Raw genomic sequence first — 19705 nt, forward strand, 5'->3', positions numbered from 1 at the left:
GGAGTGTTGATTAGATGACCTGAGTAGACGCGCATAGATCATCTTTGTAGCCTATTATGATTACAACAGAGCAGGACTGATAGGACCATCACCTTACAAGTGGGTGTTCTCTGATTCCCTTAAAGCACGACCACGCACGACCACGCCCGCACTTTCACATTCACTTGCTACAGTGGTTGAGAAGGAGGATGCAAGCGATAGCCAGGAAGGTTCACTGCCCGCCCAGGTCCTCAGCTCTGCAGTTGAGGTTTCAGGTTTCAATCCTCCCAGGGCCACGGGACGTCGCAGCGTGCAAGGGGCGGCGGCCGCCGGCGCCTCCACGCCTCAAGTAAGGCAGCGCCCCAAAGATCATTTCAGACGCGCGGCCGCGCGCTCGTCCCGCCCCAGACCGCGGTTGGGCGCCTCGGCGGAGGCAGCTTCTGGGCTGCGCTAGCTGGGCGCGCTGGGAGGCGGCGATCGCAGCTGGGCTGGGACTTCCTTCCTTCACCGCAGGACAACAAAACAATCCGGCAGCAGCCACCGAGCTCTTGGCCGCCGTCTGGGCGGGAGGCACAGCGATGGGCTCCCTGCTGAGCAGCGATAGCGGAAAATCCGCGCCCGCCTCGGCCACCCAGCGGGCCCTGGAGCGCAAGAGGGACCCGGAGCTGCCCGTCACGTCCTTCGACTGTTCCGTGTGCCTAGAGGTGTTGCACCACCCGGTCCGGACCCGCTGCGGCCACGTGTAAGTGCCAGGGGAGGTGGGTTTGCGTGCCCACCCCCTGGGGAGGACGATGTCGGGGGAGCCTTGGGGATGGAGGTTTCAGAAGCCAGTGTTTGAAGGAACTGCTACAGGGAGAAACCTGGACCCGTCGAGTGGGGGCCACGGGGAAAGTGCCCAGCCTGAAGGTGACACAGGATTTCAGGGGGAGAAAAGAGCATCAAGCGGGCCCGGCATCCTCGTCCGGAAGCCCAGGTGTGGCGCCCCCGGGAAGGGGATTCCGGGCGCGCGAGTCGCGGGAAGCCGGGGCTTGCCAGCTGAGGAGGGTGCGCTTGGCTGGAGAAGCAGCACCCGCCTCGGCCCAAGGCAGGGGGCTCCCGCAGAGCACAGTTATTCCACTCAGAGGTGCTTCCCTCTCCTCCCGGAAACCGGGTCGGCTTTGCTTTGCTGGCTCTGTGCACGTGTTTCCAGAACACCCGCTAAGGCCGGTCTCTTGAGCAAAGAAGGATCTGTACAAACTGTCTTTCCATCCCCAACTCCTTTTCCCAACACAGACGACCAAACCCCTCAGAGATCAAGACAAGCTGGGCCGTCCTAGTGGCTTTCTGTAGTCGTTAGAGTTTGACAACTCGTCAGGGTGGGGTCTGGGGCTTGAACGTTACCCCCAAGCCCTTGAATGGAGCGGTTTAAAACCCAGCCGACCAAGTGACGGAGGTTGCAGACTACCTGCCTTACGCACCGCCTCCCCACGTGGGTAGGAAGTACAGATAAAAATAACTGTCTTAAAAACCACGTACCTACTGTTTAACTAAAACTCGCTGTTGGCGTACAGCAGTGGTGGTTTCTAGGAAGAGTTTAAAAACAAATCCCTAAATAAAATTGGCACGTCCTTAATGTGTGCCTGAGTAGCTAGTAGTGGGAGTTGGAGCTGTGAATTTGTGTTCTCTGTTTAGTTTGAAGCTTTCTTCCTGTGAGTGTTTGGGGGTGTGACTGTGGATAATTGGGGGGGGGGGGCTGGGGCCCCGGGGAAGAGGGGATTACATGGAACAAGAGTGGAAGCCCACTTAATCTCTTCTTTGGACCACCAACTAACTAGTTTGATGAGGTTCCTAATGGCTTACCAGGAAAAAAGAAGTATCATATTGTAAATTCAAGTGCACAAAACCTTGTAAAGAGGACTTAGGTGGTCCTTGACACCTATAACCTAGTAACTGAGATGCAGTTTTCAATACTGAAAAACCCAGCAATGAGCCAGGGAGAAAAATCTGCAGCCCACACAATGTGTTTTGTGGCTATATTTTCAGGGCCTGTTGTTTCAGCTTTGTATTTTAAACTCAAGGCTAATTTACCTCCTGTCTGGTTACTGATGTTGCTTCCCAGCTGCACATTGACATAATTCCCCAAGGCCAAGATGGAAGGCAAGATGTTATTGTGTAATATATGAAATCTATTGATTAGTTCAGGGCAGTAACCACCTCAGGATAACCACATTTAAATTTTGTCTATATTTGCATTAAAACTTTTAAGGTGTACCAAAGACACAACACAAAGTGGACATCAAGCCTTGAAGATTTCCTTTCGTAGAACTGAATTGGGCAGCTTTGCTATTGGAGATGGTTATCTGATTGGAGATTGTTTTCCCTGGTTTGCGTTTTGAATGCTATAACTTACTGTTTGCCGTGTTTTACTTGTGCTAAAGGATAATATAAAATGTTAAATCCGTTGTGTAATCTTTTTCTTTGTTGGAGTGAATAGGAAACCAGCAGCTGGAAAAATAGTCATGAAGTAACACAACAAGGGCTGGACAAATTGCCTTCCCTCACTTCACTGTTCTTTGTTTTGACAAATCTATGTCCATTGTTCTGGCTGTGGGCAGAATTTCCACACTCCTCCTTTTGGCAAATTTACTGGGGCCCCTTCCACTTTATGAATGTTAACTAGAGTCCCTTCTGCACTGGAGATTGGTGAGCACTCTTAATATCATTTGTACTTCCTAAATGAATTACTCTCTTCCATTGAACTTTAAATTGGAAAAATGAGGAAATGCAAATGAAACTTCTATAATATTATCCCATTTGAAACCAATTTCCAAACTTGGTGAACTCGGTTGTTTATGCTAATTTCTGTTTGTAAACCTATTTCAAAGTCAGGCGAGTATAGCAATGGCAACAATACCTTGAATGAATGTGTGTCCTGTGTTATGATGCAGTAAAACCCTGGGCTTGATAGAGAGCAGAATTTGAGATTCAGCTCTGACACTGACCACCTGTATAACCACCCCATTGCTTAAACTTTTTGACTCTCAGTTTTTTCATTTGTATTAGGGTGAGTCATGGAATTTTTATGACTATTTAAAATGTAAAAGTAGCCCATAATAAAGCTCAAAACATGGTTTCTAGTTCCTTGAGTTATTCCATAAAGCAAACAAAAACCTGTGAACGGGTGTTATTTCTGATCTCTGTATTCCTTTCAGAATAAAACTGGGCCACAAAAGATAGATCTGTGACATTTCCAAGATGTCCCGGATAGCCTTACCCTTAGCTTAGTTCTTTTTTCCTTTGGTGAACTTTAAGAAGTTCCATTCTAATGTTCTGTCCTTTTGAACTGATGTTATTCATAACGTATCAATTGTAAAAATAGATTTGGGGGAAAGGTTTCCTACCTCTGCCTTATCTTCTGTTATCAGTGAGCTGGGGAAAGAGGGAGTAGATGAGTTGAAACTGTAAGTGAAACTAAAAAGGAATCTGATTTGCAGTCAAAAGAAATATTCAAAGAAATATGGTGTCCAATTGGCTATGGTAGATACAGAGGGAGGAAAAAGTGGAGGACAGAGATAAAGGGAGGCAGAGTTTAGCTCAGGAAGGAAGTTAATGAACTCATCATTAGGCCTGTTGAATGTCTGATAGGAAGATATCTAAATTGAAATATCCAAAAGATACTGGGAAAGAGGGTTAGGGGAAAGAGGGAGGAGCTGGAGCTAAGGGACTTACTGGAAAGGGGCAAGAGGTTGAGAACAGGCCTAAGAGATGTCTGTACAAACTGGAGCAGACCACGCGGTACAAAGAACCACATCGCCGTTGAACTGAGTTGGGATGAGCTGCTCCACGTCGCAGAATTTGCCTAATTTTTTAATATGAAACTGTTGAGGATAATTCTGAAGTGCTTTCAGGTAAATGGATTAAAACATTCCATTTGTGGTCAAGTACGAGCACCAAATTAGTGGTTCTCTAAGTGGAGTCTGAGAGTTTCCTGATGCTTTTTTTTAAATTGAAGTATAGTCAGTTTACCATGTCAGTTTCTGGTGGACAGCATAATGTCCTGGTCATACATATGCATTTTATAAATCGAAGTTTATACCTTTTGGCCCCCTTCACCTGTTTCACTTGCAGTCCCCACAGTGCTTTCATTCTTACAGATGCGCGATCCCAAAGATTTCCTTTTTAACCTTAGATTAAAGCTACCTATCCTATGATTTATTATAGATCTTTATTACTTACTTATGTATTTTCTATTAGTGAGGGTTGTCCAGAGAAACAACCAATACATTATATATAAATACATGGAGAGAGAGAGAAAGAGAGATTGATTTTAGGGAGTTGATTGAGGATAATCTAATTAAAGTCAACTGATTATAAATATTAGCTCCATGTACAAAATACTTTTACAGCAACACCTAGATAAATGTTGGATTAAACAACTGAGTACTGTAGGCTGGCTAAGTTGATACATAAGGCTAACCATCACATCCATTCAACAAGTTTTTAAGGGTTGTTAAAATCTGGTTATCAAAACAAAAGTGAGATCAGTATCAGGCTGACCTGAAGACCCTTCAGAATTCTCCTGGCAGGCAGCCATGCATACCGGTACACGTTGCTCAGCAGACAGTGGGAATCCAGTTTCCTGTAGATTAAAATCATATCATTGTTCATTTAGCGTCATCATTATTGCTTTGGTCTGCTGTGGGTTGTTTGGTTAGATCTACCGTTGTATGGCGTGCATTCATTTTCTGATCCAGCCAGCCTGTCTTGTTCTGTGCTGAGCACACAGACACAAAAGCTTGTCCTCTTGGAGCTTGCATTCTTATGAGGAAGATGGACAGTAAACAAGAAAGGAGTGTTAAGTATGTAGTTTGTTACATAGTGATGGTGCCAGTGGGTTAAAAAAATAAGACAAAGAAGCGAGACAAAGGAATTATGTGGGGCAGTAGCAATTTTAGGATATTTAGAGCAATGCTTCTTAAATTATCTGTTGTAAAGAACTAGTGAGGTTGTTTTGTTTTGTTTTAGTTTCCAGCCCGTCACAGACCAATACTTTTATAAAATAAAAAATGTATTATCAAAAAATGGAATTTAAAAATACAAAAATGTATCAAATACAAGCTCTCATTTGAAAAATTATTAGATTCGACAGACATAACTGTCAGATTTCTATACAAGTTTCTAAATATTTCTCTCAATTTCTATACTTACTGAGCATGGACTACTGACAAACAGGACCTTATTTTGTGCAGTTGGTCTAAAGGAAAGCAGGAGGTGAGGAAGCTGGTTTGGAGCAAAAGTAAGTGAAGGGCAGTTTTAAGCGGTGGGGGCATTTGTAAGAAGTTTGGCTTTTTCTCTGAGTGAGGATTTTAAGCAGAGTCATGGCTTGAGCTGATTTGAAAGGATTGCTCTGGCTGCTGAGAATAGTCTGTAGTGGGAGGAACAAGATGAGAGCGTGAGTTAGGAGGCCACTGTGATGATGCAGGTGAGAGAGAACAGTGGAGGTGGTGAGAATAGAAGGATGTGAGATATTTTTGAAGGCGCAACTAGCAAGATGGGTTCAGCGCGGAGTGTGACTTCAAGGGTGGCTGCAAAGCCCTTGGCCTGAACAGAGGTTGGTGTGGCTCTTAACTGAGCTGCGAGAGACTAAGAGGACAGGATGAGAGTCAGGGTTAAGTCAGGAGTTCAGTTACGGACAAGCCACGTTTGAGACAACCAAGTGGAGATGCTGAGTGCACAGTTGGATATGTGAATCTGGAGATCAGAGGATCTGAGCTGGGCTGGAGGTAGATATAATTGGGAATCATAAATGTACACCCATTGTAAATCCCTGGGACTGGATGAGCTCATCAAGGATTAAGTATAATTAGAAAAGAATAGATGGCTGAGATGCCCACCAGTATTTAGAAGCTGAGACATGAAAACTAGAAAAGCAGCAGCTGACGGGGAAAGAAGGAAACCACATGGTGTCCCGCAGGCTGAGTGAGTGCAAGAAGTATTTTTGAGGGAAGAGGGACCCACTGAATCCAGTGCTGCTTTAAAGGTCAAGTGGGTGAAGACTGGGAATTGGCCACTGGATTTAGTGACATAGACGCCATTTGTGGCCTTGGAAAGAGAACTTTCAGTGGAACTGGGCTCCAAAGCCTAACTGGAGTGGATTCACAAGGGATCAGAGAAGCAAGTTAGAGACAGGGAGGTAGCAAGCCCTTTCATGGAGTTGGGAGGCAAAGGGAAGGAGAGAAATTGGGACCATAGCTGGAAAATGAAGTGGTATCAAGAGAATTTTCTTTTAAAAGAAGGAGAATGGAATATTTTGTATGCTGATAGCAATGAACCCATAGTAAGGGAGATTTTGATGCACAGGGGAGAAGAGAGAATTGCAGGGCTAGGATTTACAGTGGGGCCCTGGCCTTAACTAGGAGAATGGACAGTTTGTCCATTGAAGAGGATGTTGAGTGTTAAATGGGCACAGAAGCAGGTAGTTGAAGTAGTGGGAGTTTGTAGAAGTTTCCCATCTGTTTGCAGATCATCATTGATAGAATACTTGACTTGTGATTTGATTTTTTTATTGAAGTATAGTTGCTGTACAATATTATATGTTACAAGTGTACAATATGATTTACAATTTTTAAAGGTTATACTCCATTTATAGTTATTCTAAAATATTGGCTATATTCCCTGTGTTGTACAATATATTCTTGTAGCTAATTTTATACCTAACAGTTTGTATCTCTTACTCCCCTACCCTTATATTGCCCCTCCCACCTTTCCTCTCCCACTGGTAACCACTAGTTTGCTGTCTATATCTGAGTCTGCTTTTTTTTTTTGTTGTTATATTCACTAGTTTGTTGTATTTTTTAGATTCCACATATAAATGATATGATATAGTATTTGTCTCTCTCTGACTTATTTCACTTAGCATAATACCCTCCAAGTCCATCCATGTTGCTAACAAGTGTCAAAACCTCGTTCTTTTTTATGGCTGAGTAGTATTCTATTGTAGATACGTATACTGCATCTTCTTTATCCATTCATCTGTTGATGGACACTTAGGTTGCTTCCATATCTTGGTAATTGAAAATAATGCTGCTGTGAACATTGGGGTGCATATATCTTTTCAAATTAGTGTTTTTGTTTTTCTCGGATATATACCCAGAAGTGGGATTGCTGGGTCATATGGTAGTTCTATTTTTAGCTTTTTGAGAAACCTCCATACTGTTTCCACAGTGGCTGCACCAGCTTACATTCCTACCAACAGTGTACGAGGCTTCCTTTTTCTTCACATCCTCACCGATGTTTGTTGTTTGTGATCATTTTGATGATAGCCACTCTCACGAGTGGTCGGTGATACCTCATCGTAGTTTTGATTTGCATTTCCTTGATGATGTGCGAGGTTGAACATCTTTTCATGTGCCTGTTGGCCTGTGATTTGACTTTAAGATAAATTTTGCAGTTTAATTATGAGCCATTCAGGCCTCTGATGCTAAAACAAGTGTGTATAGAATGTCTCCTCCTTCCAATGTGCTTGGGTAAGCATCACTTAAAACAGGATGATTGAAGTCTTTTGTACCATCAAGGCCTCAAAACTCTTGAGCGCCTTTGCTCTAGGAAAGGAATGCTATTTTCCATGTTGCCACTCCTTTAAGATCTGGCACTTAGTAGGTGTTAAATATTTTGAATTAATGAACGACTCTAAGACAAAGTTTGGATACTTTGGTAGATACTACTCTGGGACAAGCACTTCACAGAGCCAGCCAACAGATGCTGTGTAATCTGTGCAACAGACAGGAGTTTCATGACAGGTTTTGAACTCTCTTCCTTTTACAGGGTTATTCATCTGTGCCTGTATTACTGAAAATTTCAGAAAGATGTAATTAAGCTGAAATTTGCCTCATCTGGTAGTTAAACTGCTCTGTGTTTACTTAGCAACGTTAGTGTTGACATAGGCAAATTAAATATTAGTGATCTATTCATGATGTATTTATTCTCTAACAAACAAAACCCAAATAATGTCGCAGATTGAGTTTTATCCGTGATTCTCTTTAGAACCTGACTCCTGGTCCGAGGACCAGCAGCACTGCAGAATCTCAGCCCCTGTCAGGTCTGCTGAATCAGAATCTGCATTTTAACAAGATGCCCATGGGATTTATATCCATTTTAAAGTGTGAGAAGTACAGCCTTAAGATAATCCTATTTAATTGACAGTTGTTTACAGCAAGCTGAGGACAGTGTTTGAGGGTTGTAGTCAGCCCTCTAAGATTGTAGATTAAAGGAAATAAAATTTTCCTTATGGGGATGAGTATAAAAATCAGCATGCGATGGAGGGTAGAGATATGCAGAGTCCATTTTTGGAGGCTGGATGGTCCTAGGATGGACTTTGAGTGTCACCTGATTGGAGACATAAAAGCATCGAAGGGACCATATAGGCTCAGCGCTTGGCTGGAAGGCCTGTGCTCCAAGAACAGCTGCACTTGGGCCTGTCCAGGCTGCTCCATCACTGGTGAAGAGGGAGACTGGTGCCAGAGTGTCTGTGTGTGTGTGTTTATTGCCCTATTGCCCTGTGCTGGAATATTTTAGCCTGAGACGTGCATTCTCACTTTGAATGACAATAGCAACTCCCCTTACTCTATTTCTACATTCAAGCCCCTCAGGCCAGCTCAGGATTCTCCTTCAGCTTCACGTTGGCCTCCCTAGTGAGGCCACTCAGTGTTGAGGACATGAGGCAAATGTCAGACCCAGCACATGTTGCCAAGGGCTTCTTCCAGAACCTCATGTGGGGACCACCTCTGGATACATATTTTGCCGGTCTAGCCCTAAGCCCCTCGGAGGCCCTAATGCATCCCTTTCCTCTTGAAACCTACTATACTTAGGGTGCAGGTTTCCCTCTTAAAATCATGTACATAATTTTACCCAGTGTCCTCAGCGACCCTTTCCCCATTTGCCTCCAATACCAAGCCGACCCTTTACATTATACCAATTTTATGGCGAATCACTTAATTAGAGAAACAGAAAGGGGTTAATAAAATAAACAATAGTGATGGAATAATTAAGTTTCCAGCTGGTTTCAGAGTTCTTAGACACTATCTAGTTCCTGATTGATGCTCTCTGTGCCCCACCCACTCTGTTTTTATTGTCAACAGTTTTATTCTTCTTGGGGCGTTTATCATTTGCCGCGCTGTTTGTTTACCTGTTTATTTCCTCTCTCTGCTTTCTAGAACTCTGAGGGCAGGCACTTTGGGCGCTGCCATAGTTGCATCTCGGGCATGTTGAACACTGTCTGGCAATCACAAGCTATTACTACAAATTTCGCCAGTGAATGCGTGCTGTGGAGGTGTGTGCAGATTTATGCGTTCTCTTATAAAGTCTTCATTTCAACCTTGGAATAACTGTTCTTTCTAAAAGCCATACAAATTCATTTTCTGTATTTTTCCCCCTTCAGCCTTTTTTTTTTTTAATTTTTTTTTTTTTTTTTGGTGTGGGGGAGGTAATTAGGTTTATTTATTTATTCTTAGTGGAGGTACTGGGGATCGAACCCAGGACCTTACGCATGCTAAGCATGCGCTCTACCACTAAGCTATATCCCTCCCCCCTTGAACTCTTTAAATTTATTTAAATAATCAAGAATGCAAAATAATCTTTTCTTCACACTGAATTTGGATGCTCTTCAAAATAAATTTTTTTTAAAATGTTTCTCTCTTCAAATCACATTCCGTTAAAAATTTCGGGCCTCTCATCCTCCAAACATTTCCCTTCCTAATTTTCCAAGTGAATTTTTCTCAGGAGTAAAGAAAATTTAAGTTATAGTAAGGTGATTGATTTCCCCTAATATTTTATTACGAAAAGTTTCAAACATACAGCTAAGTTACAGAACTGTCCAGTGAACACCCAAATATCCATACTTGTATTCTGCAACTGCTGATTTTGCCATATTTGCTTTTCTCCCTCACTTTATCACATACCTATCCATCCATCAATCCATTGTATTTTTTGATGCATTTCAGAGTAGGTTACAAATATCAGCATGCTCTATCCTTTTCATATCAGCATGCATAATATTAACCAGTGTTCAGTATTTGTTTATGGGCTTTTTTAATGTAAATTACACATATTATGAAATGTATACATCTAGGTATACTATTCGCTGAGTTTTGACCCTAAGCCCTATCGAGATACAGAATAGTCCCATTGCCCCTAGATGGTTCCCCCATGCCCCTTGCTACCTGGTCCGCCTCCACATACAGTCATTGTTGTTATTTTTTTCTATCATAATTGGTTTTGCCTATTCATGATCTTCATGTAAGTGGAATTATACAGGATGTACTCACTTGTGTCTGGCTTCTTTACTCACTGTGTCTTTGAGGGTCATTCACGTTATTGTTTGTATTAGTACTTCTCTCTTTTTTATTGCTGTGTAGTATTCCATCCATTGCTGCAGTTTCTTTATTCATTTGCTTCTTGATGGATTATTTCCAGCTTGGGGCAATTATGAAAACCTTCCTTGGGAATATTCTCGTACAGATGGACATATTTTTCATTTCTCTGGAGTAAATACTTGGGCTTGGCATTGCAGGCTCATGGGGCACCTCTAAGTTTTGTTTTCTAAGAAACTACCAGATCACTTATGCCAAGTGGTTGTAAGTGTTTAACTTTTTAAAAGAATCAGTTATGGTATAGGTAATACATTATGGTCACATTGTTCAAACCTAAAATTCGACAAGGAAAATACCCTTCTTCTGCCAAATACCCCTTTCTTTCCAGTTCCCACTTCTCCATCAGGGAGGTAAATGTTCTTATTTTCTTCACCCCAGGTGTTTTCGTACATCTGCAAACCTGCAAGTAGCTCACACTATATATTCACTTCTACACTTTCCTGCTTTGTAAGAGGTTTGAGTTTTGAGTCATCCTGTCTCTGTGCCCTGCTATGCATTACCTAACCCTGAAGAGCCCTGTGTGAATTCTGATTAGACAATTCATAAAACGTTGGATCGCGTGTATACTTTTCATACCAAGGTTCTGGGGTAGGGATGTTAGATGCTCCCGCTCTCATGATTTGCATTTGGTAACTACACCTTTAAGGAGAGAATGTTCACCTCAGACCTTTTGAAGGAAGCAGTTCTGCACCCCAGAAAGTGAGACTTGCGCAGCAGTAGCATCCAGTACCTTTTCACGATAACGCTTACAAAGGTTGTGGTTTTTATGTACTCATAATCAGTAAATTCAGTCTGTTCCAAAACACCTTGGTCTTGATGTGTTTTCTCAGGTTAATAATCACTTTTATTAAAAGGAGCACAGCTAGTTGACTCATCTACCAGATTTGCAGTTAATATTGTCACATAACACAGCATCACCTACATAGTGCTCACTTGAGAGGTTCATGCCACAGGCAACACCACTGTACAGACAGCACAGTCATAGTGAGGGACTGCATTTTAAAAAATGCCTTAAGTGTGTGACTTTTCATGTGTGTCTACTAGGAATTTTCATGGTCATGGTCATCAATTGTTACAAAAACCTGTGCAAGGCATTTACAAAGTAGCAACAGAAGTGTCCTAGGTAAAGCCCATGGGCTTATCCAGGTCCATCAGTGATGTCACACCTTTGCTGCTTCTGCATGTCTTGGGAGGAATTAAAAGTGTCTTGTAAAAGACTGCCAACTTTGAGCTTGTCCCCAAACTGTTTGAGGTTTATCCTCAAACACTACTGTCCTCTGGCTGTGTGACCTCAGCAAGTTGCTACACCTCTCTGAACCTCAGTGTGCCATCAGTCAGGGTAAAGGAGAAAGCGGAGCAGCACTGAGGGTTCCTGTGAGAGCTGAGAGCTACTGCGGGGCTTGGCACCAATATATTAGTCTGTTGTGTGTATTGGCATAAAATTCAAATAAATTTTGTGAGAAAAGGGGGAAGACAGACTTCTGGTTGACAAGAACACCGTGTTATCTGCTTACTCCTAAATTATATAAAGAATTCATGTCAGAACCATAGGTGTTGTATTAGAAATGATAATTGTGAGTTAAGCATTTGGATCATTGGTAATAAATACTCTTCAAAGCCTACACCCTGAGAACCAGTTCTTAGGGACTCAAAGAAATGCAAGGGCAGATTGTGCCTTAGAACTTTACAGTTAATCGCCTGAGGCAGAGAGAAGTAAATACAGACTAAGACTTAGGTCTTTTGATTCCAAAAGTAGTGTTCTTTCCAACTGGGGCAGCTGATGTTGTGGAAAGACAGGTTATTGAATCGTGAGTCAGAAAACCCCAGCTTAAGACCAACCAAGTTCAGGATTTCCTGTAGGTGTGACCTTGCAGACGTAACCTAACCTTTATGTCTCTCAGTTTCCTCATATCTAAAGGAAATAATGATCTTAGGGGTTTGTTAAGGTCAAATGAATTAAGATATGTGGAAGTGTTTTAAAATTTTGTTTAAAAAAAGCCTTGTATCAAGCTTGAAATTATATTAAAATAGAAAGTTACCAAACACCATAAATAACAAAAACACCTAGAAAGAAAAGGGCAGGAACCCAGGCAGATCTGGGGTCCTAAATAAAGAGCAGAGCCGATCTTTATGTCACTCTGTTTAGTGTTCATCTCCCAGAGAGAAGGTTTGCTTCCTCAGGCCAGCCAGCATCAGGTGCTCCGCCTTCAGCACGGGATTTGTGGGCACTTTGACTCAGGTCTCACCAGACTGTATCTAATATAATAAGAGACGCAGTTCCTGCAGAGTGAAATCATGCTATTGCAAGAAAAAGGGGAAGTGGATGCTGGGCAGGCATAAACATCAAGCAGATGCCTCAAGAACAATGCAGACGTCAGCATCCCCTGTGTGAGCGTAAGACTTTTATAACAGAGGCAGAAGAGAGTGCTTTTAAGAATCAGTAACGGCTGGTAGGCTTGAGAATCTCGTTTGTGAAATTTCATTGAACAGTATACCTGTGATATATGAACTTTTCAGTATGTATAGTATACTTAAACTTTAAAATGCTTAACTTTTGCCACAAATTAGTATTCTCAAATAGATATTATGTGCCGAGTTAAAGCTATCAGATCATGCTGATGTGGACAACCTGTCTATCTAAACGCTCACTTTTACTTCAACAGCTCCTATAAATAGGTCAAGATTTTCTGTGTATTTTGTTGATCATGGCTTTTTTTTTTTTTTTTAATCATGATCATCTTTAAGTAAACCAGAGACTGTATTTTTTGACTTGGAGGACATTCTTAATTTTGATTAGATAATTTTTACCTCCTCAACATGCTACTATTTTCTCACCTAACACACAAAACCCCACAGAGCAAAGACCTATTTCCAACCCTCCTCCCGTAAATTGTAAGGTAAAGTAGGATTAAAGAGGAGAAAAAACACATTAGATATCCTTTGAGTAATGGGTTTTTTTTTTTTATTTAAGTATAGTTGGTTTACAATGTTGTGTTTCAGGTGTACATTAAAGTCATTCAGTTATACATACCCATTATATATATTCTTTTTCAGATTTTTTTTTCCATTATAGGCTATTGCAAGATACTGAATATAGTTCCCCTGTGCTATACAGTAGGACCTTGTTATTTACCTGTTTTATATATAGTAGTGTGTATCTGTTAATCCCAAACTCTCAGTATATCCCTCCTCCCTGCCTTTCCCCTTTCGTAATCATAAATTTGTTTTCTACGTTTGTGAGTCTGTTTCTGTTTTGTAAATAAGTTCATTTGCATCATTTTTTTTGTTAAGATTCCACATGTAAGTGATATCATGGGATATTTGTCTTTGTCTGACTTAACTTTGCTTAGTATGACAATCTCTAGGTCCATCCATGTTGCTGCAAATGGCATTATTTCATTCATTTTTATCGCTAAGTAATATTTGAGTTATAGTTTTAATTCTGTTTATATGCTGTTTCTCCACCTTGTCTGCCATCTTTTGTTTAAATGGGCAGAGGTGGGCATGGGGATGGGGGAAACATGTGACCCACATGACCCCAGAGAAGTCTTACTGGGAAGGTAAGAGCCTCTCTGGCAAGCGTGGGATTCAGGCGGACCTTTCATTTGGCAGGACAGCTCTCAATGTACAAGGTGTCGTTAAAATACAGTTTCCACAAGTGAACACCTAGGGGTGGCTCCTTTGTACCTGCTAAGGAAAATGATGCATTCTTGGTCTGTCTCCTGTAGATTCTGCCGTTCCTGCATCGCTACCAGTCTGAAGAACAATAAGTGGACTTGTCCTTACTGCCGGGCGTACCTTCCCTCAGAAGGAGTTCCAGCAACTGATGTGGCCAAGAGAATGAAATCCGAGTTCCAGAACTGCACCGAGTGTGACACCCTGGTATGGGACCCTGCCTTTGCTCAGTTACTGGCTTAGACCTCTGAGGAAGTTGTGATGCATCTAATCATTTCATCTATGCCTTTGACCTCATCCTACCCCGATTTTTCAGAGTTTATTGTCTCAGCTTCCCCTCTTCTTCCCTCCACGACACTGTCCATATGTATGGACAGAGGACACCTGACCGTACCATCACCTAATTTTTCAAACAAATGCTTTCATGGACCACCTCTGCTTCCTCTCTCCCCATTACTCCTGTGATCCCCCTATTCTGTGGCCTCCTTTCCTTCTACCCTGTTGCCGCCCACCCAATGAATAGCTTTATTTTCAAATCTGGTGGCATAATTCCACCTATATTATTCTGGGCTTTGCAGTATTTCTCTCTCTCGACCACTTCCTCCTTGTCGCAGTTCTCCTCTGTTGATGCTATATTAGCCTGGTTAGATCATGTGAGGTCTTGGAGGCTGTGTAAAAGAGTCTAGATTTTATCTCAAATGCAACACTGAGTCATAGGAAAAGTGTAAGCTTTTGATCGGGTTTATATTTTTAAGATCTCACTCTAGCATGTGTGTGGAAAGTGGTTTGGAGGAGGTGGAAGCGGGACTGGTGAAGCCAGTTAGTGGCCTTCAGGATAGGTGGTAAGGGAGCTGGGTTCGGGTAACAGCGTTAGGTGTGGAATAAGAGGTTGTTCCCAGGTGTATTCAGGAGAGGGGTTGCAGGAAACTGGTAACGGATGGATGTGGGGGTGAGTGAGGGTGAGGTGTCAAAAATGCCTCCCGAGTTTCTGAGACGAGTGGGTGAAAGTGCCAATACAGGGAAGCAGATTTGGAGAACAACCCAGAGTTGAGCTTTAGATATATTCAATTTGGACTGTTAAGGGGGAGATATTTAGATATTACCCGTCTAGAGCTCAAAAGAGAGCTCGTGTACTGAAGATCTTAACTTCTTTAGAGAGCCTTTCTTGATCGTTCATCTAAATTGTAGCCTGTGTACTTCCTCTTAGCACTCTGTGCTTTCTCTTTACAGCACTTGTCACCATTTATAATTATGCTTTAGTGATTTTTTAAATTTAATATCCATTATCCCCACCAGATTCCAGGAGGGTAAGGACTGTGTCTGTTTTATTGACAACTGTGTACCCAGCACTTTGGAAAAGGACTGGTGCGTAATAAATGCTCAGTGCATTTTTTAATATTTATGTAAGACTCAAAAAAATCTATTCACGGCTGCCTGACTGCAGAGTCTTTGCAGGGTTTTTGGAGTCCGACATCCTGGGATCAAACACTCATCCTCTCACTTACTCTTTATAATTTGGTGCAAGTTATTAATCTAAGTTTTTGTTTGCCTCTTTGTAAATTGAGGGAAAAGATAATGTTAGTGTCACAGGGTGGTTATAAAGGTAAGTGATAAAACATAAGTGGCTGTTAGCACTGTGGAATGTAGTACATCCTTGAAATCAATGGCTTCTTTCATTCTTAATAATAATTGTTGCTTATTTTTACTTTGATATTTTGTCATCATGTAAAATTCAACATGCACAAAATCAAACTTGGATATTATTCTGTCATCTAGTTCTTTATCCCAGCTTTGGTGTCTGACAGAAACAAGAAAATCCTCTCTGTTATCCTGGGTGGAGGTCCCCTGCCTTTTTTCACCAACCCCCCATTTCTTTTTTTTTTTGATTGAAGTATAGTTGATTTATGATGTTGTATTAGTTTCTGGTGTACAGCAAAATGATTCAGTTATACAAATATATATATTCTTTTTCATTATAGGTTATTACAAGGCATTGAATATAGTTCCCTGTGCTGTACAGTAGGTCCTTGTTGTTTATCTATTTTATATATAATAGTGTGTATCTGCTAATCTCAAACTCCTAATTTATCCCTCTCCTGCCTTCCCTTTTGTGGTTTGTTTTCTATGTCTGATGAGCCTGTTTCTGTTTTGTAAATAAGCTCATTTGTATCACATTTTGTAGATTGCACATGTAAGTGCTATTATATGATATTTATCTTTCTTTGTCTGACTTACTTCACTAGGTGATAATCTCTAGGTCTTCTCTAGCCGTTTTCAACTCTGCTTATGCTTTCGAGTCCAGGCCTGATCTCTACTCCATGAAGCCTGGCTTTAGTATTCCAGTCCCCAATATCAAACCGTTTCCTGTCTACTTGTCTACACATCTCCGGTTTGTCTCTTTTTCCTCCACTGGATTATAAGCACCTTTAGAGCAAGCACAGTGGTTTATGTTCCTTCTGCCACCGCTGACAATGGTTTACATAGCTTTGTGTCTAGACTAGACGCTCTATGAATTTATCAATTCATTTGTCAGGATATAGTCCTCAAATTGATGACTTATATGAGGACTGCAGTCTCTTCGTTGATCAAGGAATACAAAGAGGAAGAAACCTTAAGCCCAAGAACTGAAGAGTTGAGAGAGTGCTGCTGTGCAAAGTTGGATGTTAAAGGTTGTAAGACAGTCTGTTTTAAGACAGCTGACTAGATCTTGGTCCTAGTTTTTACATCTTTCTAGATGGATATGTATAAAGCAAGGGTTTGTTCTTACTTTTGCATTTGCTTTTATTTTTGTCTTTCGTGAAGCAATTATAACTGCTCATCTTGATGTGGTAGATGGTTGAGGTTCAGCATCCGTAGCTTGGGCAGAAAGAAGCAGGGTGTGTCGGCCACCTTGCCACAGCTGTACCGCTTCCTTTAGCACCAGATCTTATCAGAGTTTCTAATGATACATTTAGTAGAACATGTGTTATTTAGCAACAGACCCCTCATGGTTAGGATCCCTGGATGTATATCTGGAAGAACAAGGGCTCTTTATTCTTCTGCCTTCATAAAAATGGACTGCGAGAGCTGTCTTTTATGTTTGCTCTTAATGGGGCCATTAAGTATACTGTGTATTGTGAATTCATGTAATATGACTGGACGTGTTATAGAGCCATGGGATTTATATCTTTCCCTGAAGCACAGGGTTTCTTTTTACTTACTCTGGACATCTCTAAAATCCATCTATGTATTCTTTTTATCTCTCTTTGTTTTTCTCTCTTTCTGTCTCTTCTTTTACTTCTTTTTTTTCCCCTTCCTTTTGCTCTTTTTTTCCTCTCCCCTTTTTCTTTCTTATGTCCTTCTTTCCATCACCGATTTAGGTAATGGCACCCCAAAAAGGTAAATTTGATTTAATATGCATCTTTCCACTTTAAAAAACATACACTTCTAGGAGAACCAAATTCAAGAACTCAACTTTTGAGTCTTCTAAGTATTTAAAAAAATGTTTTTAAATAGTGTTATTCATGATAATGCCTTAAATTTGTTGTGTTATTATCATGAATGTGTCCTTTTAATCAACTGACTTTACACTATGACCTTATTTGAAATAAGGAAAGCAATAAAGCTGGGTCACAAAAGACTTCATTGCCTTTTAAGTGAGCCCCTTTTCAACAGTGAGCTTATTTTCATTTGCTTTTACGTAGGTTTGCCTCAGTGAAATGAGGGCACACATAAGAACATGTCAGAAGTACATAGATAAGTATGGACCGCTCCAAGAACTTGGGGAGACAACAACAAGGTTTGTTTCAGTACCATACAGTTTAATGCTAAATTTGATATGCCTGTAAGGAATTTAATGGGCTGGAAAGTTTAACATTTTCATCGTGAAAATATGTAGGTAGTTATGTTTAGGCTTCTAACCATAATACCTGTTATTCATAATCAATTGTTAACAGCAATAATTATGAAAGAATTTTGCTCTCTCTGCTTCAAAAACTTTGTATTGCGAGAACTAACCAAACACTGGAGACATTGGGGAAACTTCCTCAGATGAACTTCTATGAAGGAGGAGATAAAAATAGAAAGCAGAACTGTTGGATTTCTGCTAGGCTCTTGCTTTGTGACTAACAGATCCTTGAAGTGGATCACGGTTAAGAGGTTATTTGTCTTTACTTTGCCATCACCACAGTTCCCCAGCTTCTTCCGTCCCATTTTGCTGGTTTCTCTTTAGAAGGTAGGAAGTGACATGTCAGTACATGTTCTAACAAGAAAGATCAGAAGGCAGAGTATAGCTCAGTGGTAGAACCCATGCTTAGCACACATGAGGTCCTGGGTTCAATCCCCAGTACCTCCATTAAAAAAAAAAAAAAAAGAAAGAAATAAACCTAACTATCCCCCATCCCCACCCTCCAAAAGAAAAAGAAAAAAAGAACAGGCCAGGACCAGGCATTCTGAATCTTATACCTGTTTGCTGGGTCATCATCCTACATGGGGCTGGAGGAAGAGGGTGGGGTAGGGCTAGTAGGTATAGTAGAGAATATTGATCACTAACGATTTTTTTTTCTTTAAAAAAAAGGAACAAATCAGGGTCATAACTATTCTGATGGGCAGAGTAATTACGAAGGTTGTCATCTGCCTCTGCTAAAGAAATTAAGAATTGATTTGTGTTCTCCTGCATAAGGATGATGGCTTGAAACCGTTAATTTTGAGGGGGGTTAATTATGTTTATTTGTTTGTTTGTTTGATTTATTTAAATGGCGGTACTGGGGATTGAACCCAGGACCTCATGCATGCTAAGCACCCACTCTACTGCTGAGCTGTACCCTCTCCTCGAAACCATTAAATTTTCTTACGAACTCAGCTGTCCAACAGAGGTGTTCGGTATGAATGTAATTTCTTTTTTTTCTCTTGAAGATAAATTTTAGTTCTGCTTATTTTAAGGAAGTATACGGCTCAAAATATAGCTTAAATTTCCTAACCCGAAAGTCAAAATGACCACCCCCTTCCTCTGGTTTTACTGGAGATTACTTTGCAAATGTACCTTTTATTATAGAATTAGATTTATACCATTCTGTTATAAATTGTAAATGAGTGTCTTAACTCTAAGCAGAGTATGAATTCTGTTAGATTGGCCACCAGAACCAATAGGAAAGAAGGATAACAAATGAGTAGAGAACGTGTGAAGGTTTGATTGTAAGGTTGATAGGCTTTATGAAAATTTTAAAATATACAAAAGCTAGTTTAAATACAAATTTTTCCTGCTGGTTAGAATTAAATAATAACGAATTAAAATAATAGAAAATGAGAAGGATTGTTGATTAATCAGTCTTACAGGATAGATTAATAGTTGCATTGAAGATAGAAATCTTTGCTTTATAGAAGAACTTATTACATAATTCAGATTTTAAAAAATCCTTACATAGGGAGCTTGTCCAGAATACAAGTCCTGGAGAACAGGAATCTCTGTCTATAATGGAAAATGAGAAGAATATTCCAAGCCTTTATATTGTCCCTAAGAATTTAAGGCAGCTCTGTGCGGTGGAAATATAATGCAGAACACATATGTAATTTTAAGTTCTGTAGTAGCCATACTCAAAAAGTAAAAAGAAAGAAGTGAAATTAAATTTTAATATATTTTCTTTAACAGAATGTAGCCAAAATACTAT

At 40.8% G+C, this 19705-nt stretch overlaps 1 protein-coding gene across 1 annotated transcript in view; it reads left to right on the top strand.

The window, feature by feature from the left end:
* The first annotated feature begins 230 nt into the window (after positions 1 to 230).
* The window catches only part of RNF125 (ring finger protein 125), a 32333-nt gene continuing 12858 nt past the window's right edge, over positions 231 to 19705 (top strand). Inside the window, exons 1-3 of the mRNA XM_006187153.3 lie at positions 231 to 721; positions 14114 to 14267; positions 17744 to 17838. Coding sequence (XP_006187215.1) covers positions 558 to 721; positions 14114 to 14267; positions 17744 to 17838 — 413 coding nt within the window. The 5' untranslated portion in view covers positions 231 to 557. The remainder of the gene's footprint in view (positions 722 to 14113; positions 14268 to 17743; positions 17839 to 19705) is intronic.

The sequence above is a fragment of the Camelus ferus genome, chromosome 24 (genome assembly GCF_009834535.1).
Source record: "Camelus ferus isolate YT-003-E chromosome 24, BCGSAC_Cfer_1.0, whole genome shotgun sequence".
In the NCBI taxonomy this organism is placed as follows: domain Eukaryota; kingdom Metazoa; phylum Chordata; class Mammalia; order Artiodactyla; family Camelidae; genus Camelus; species Camelus ferus.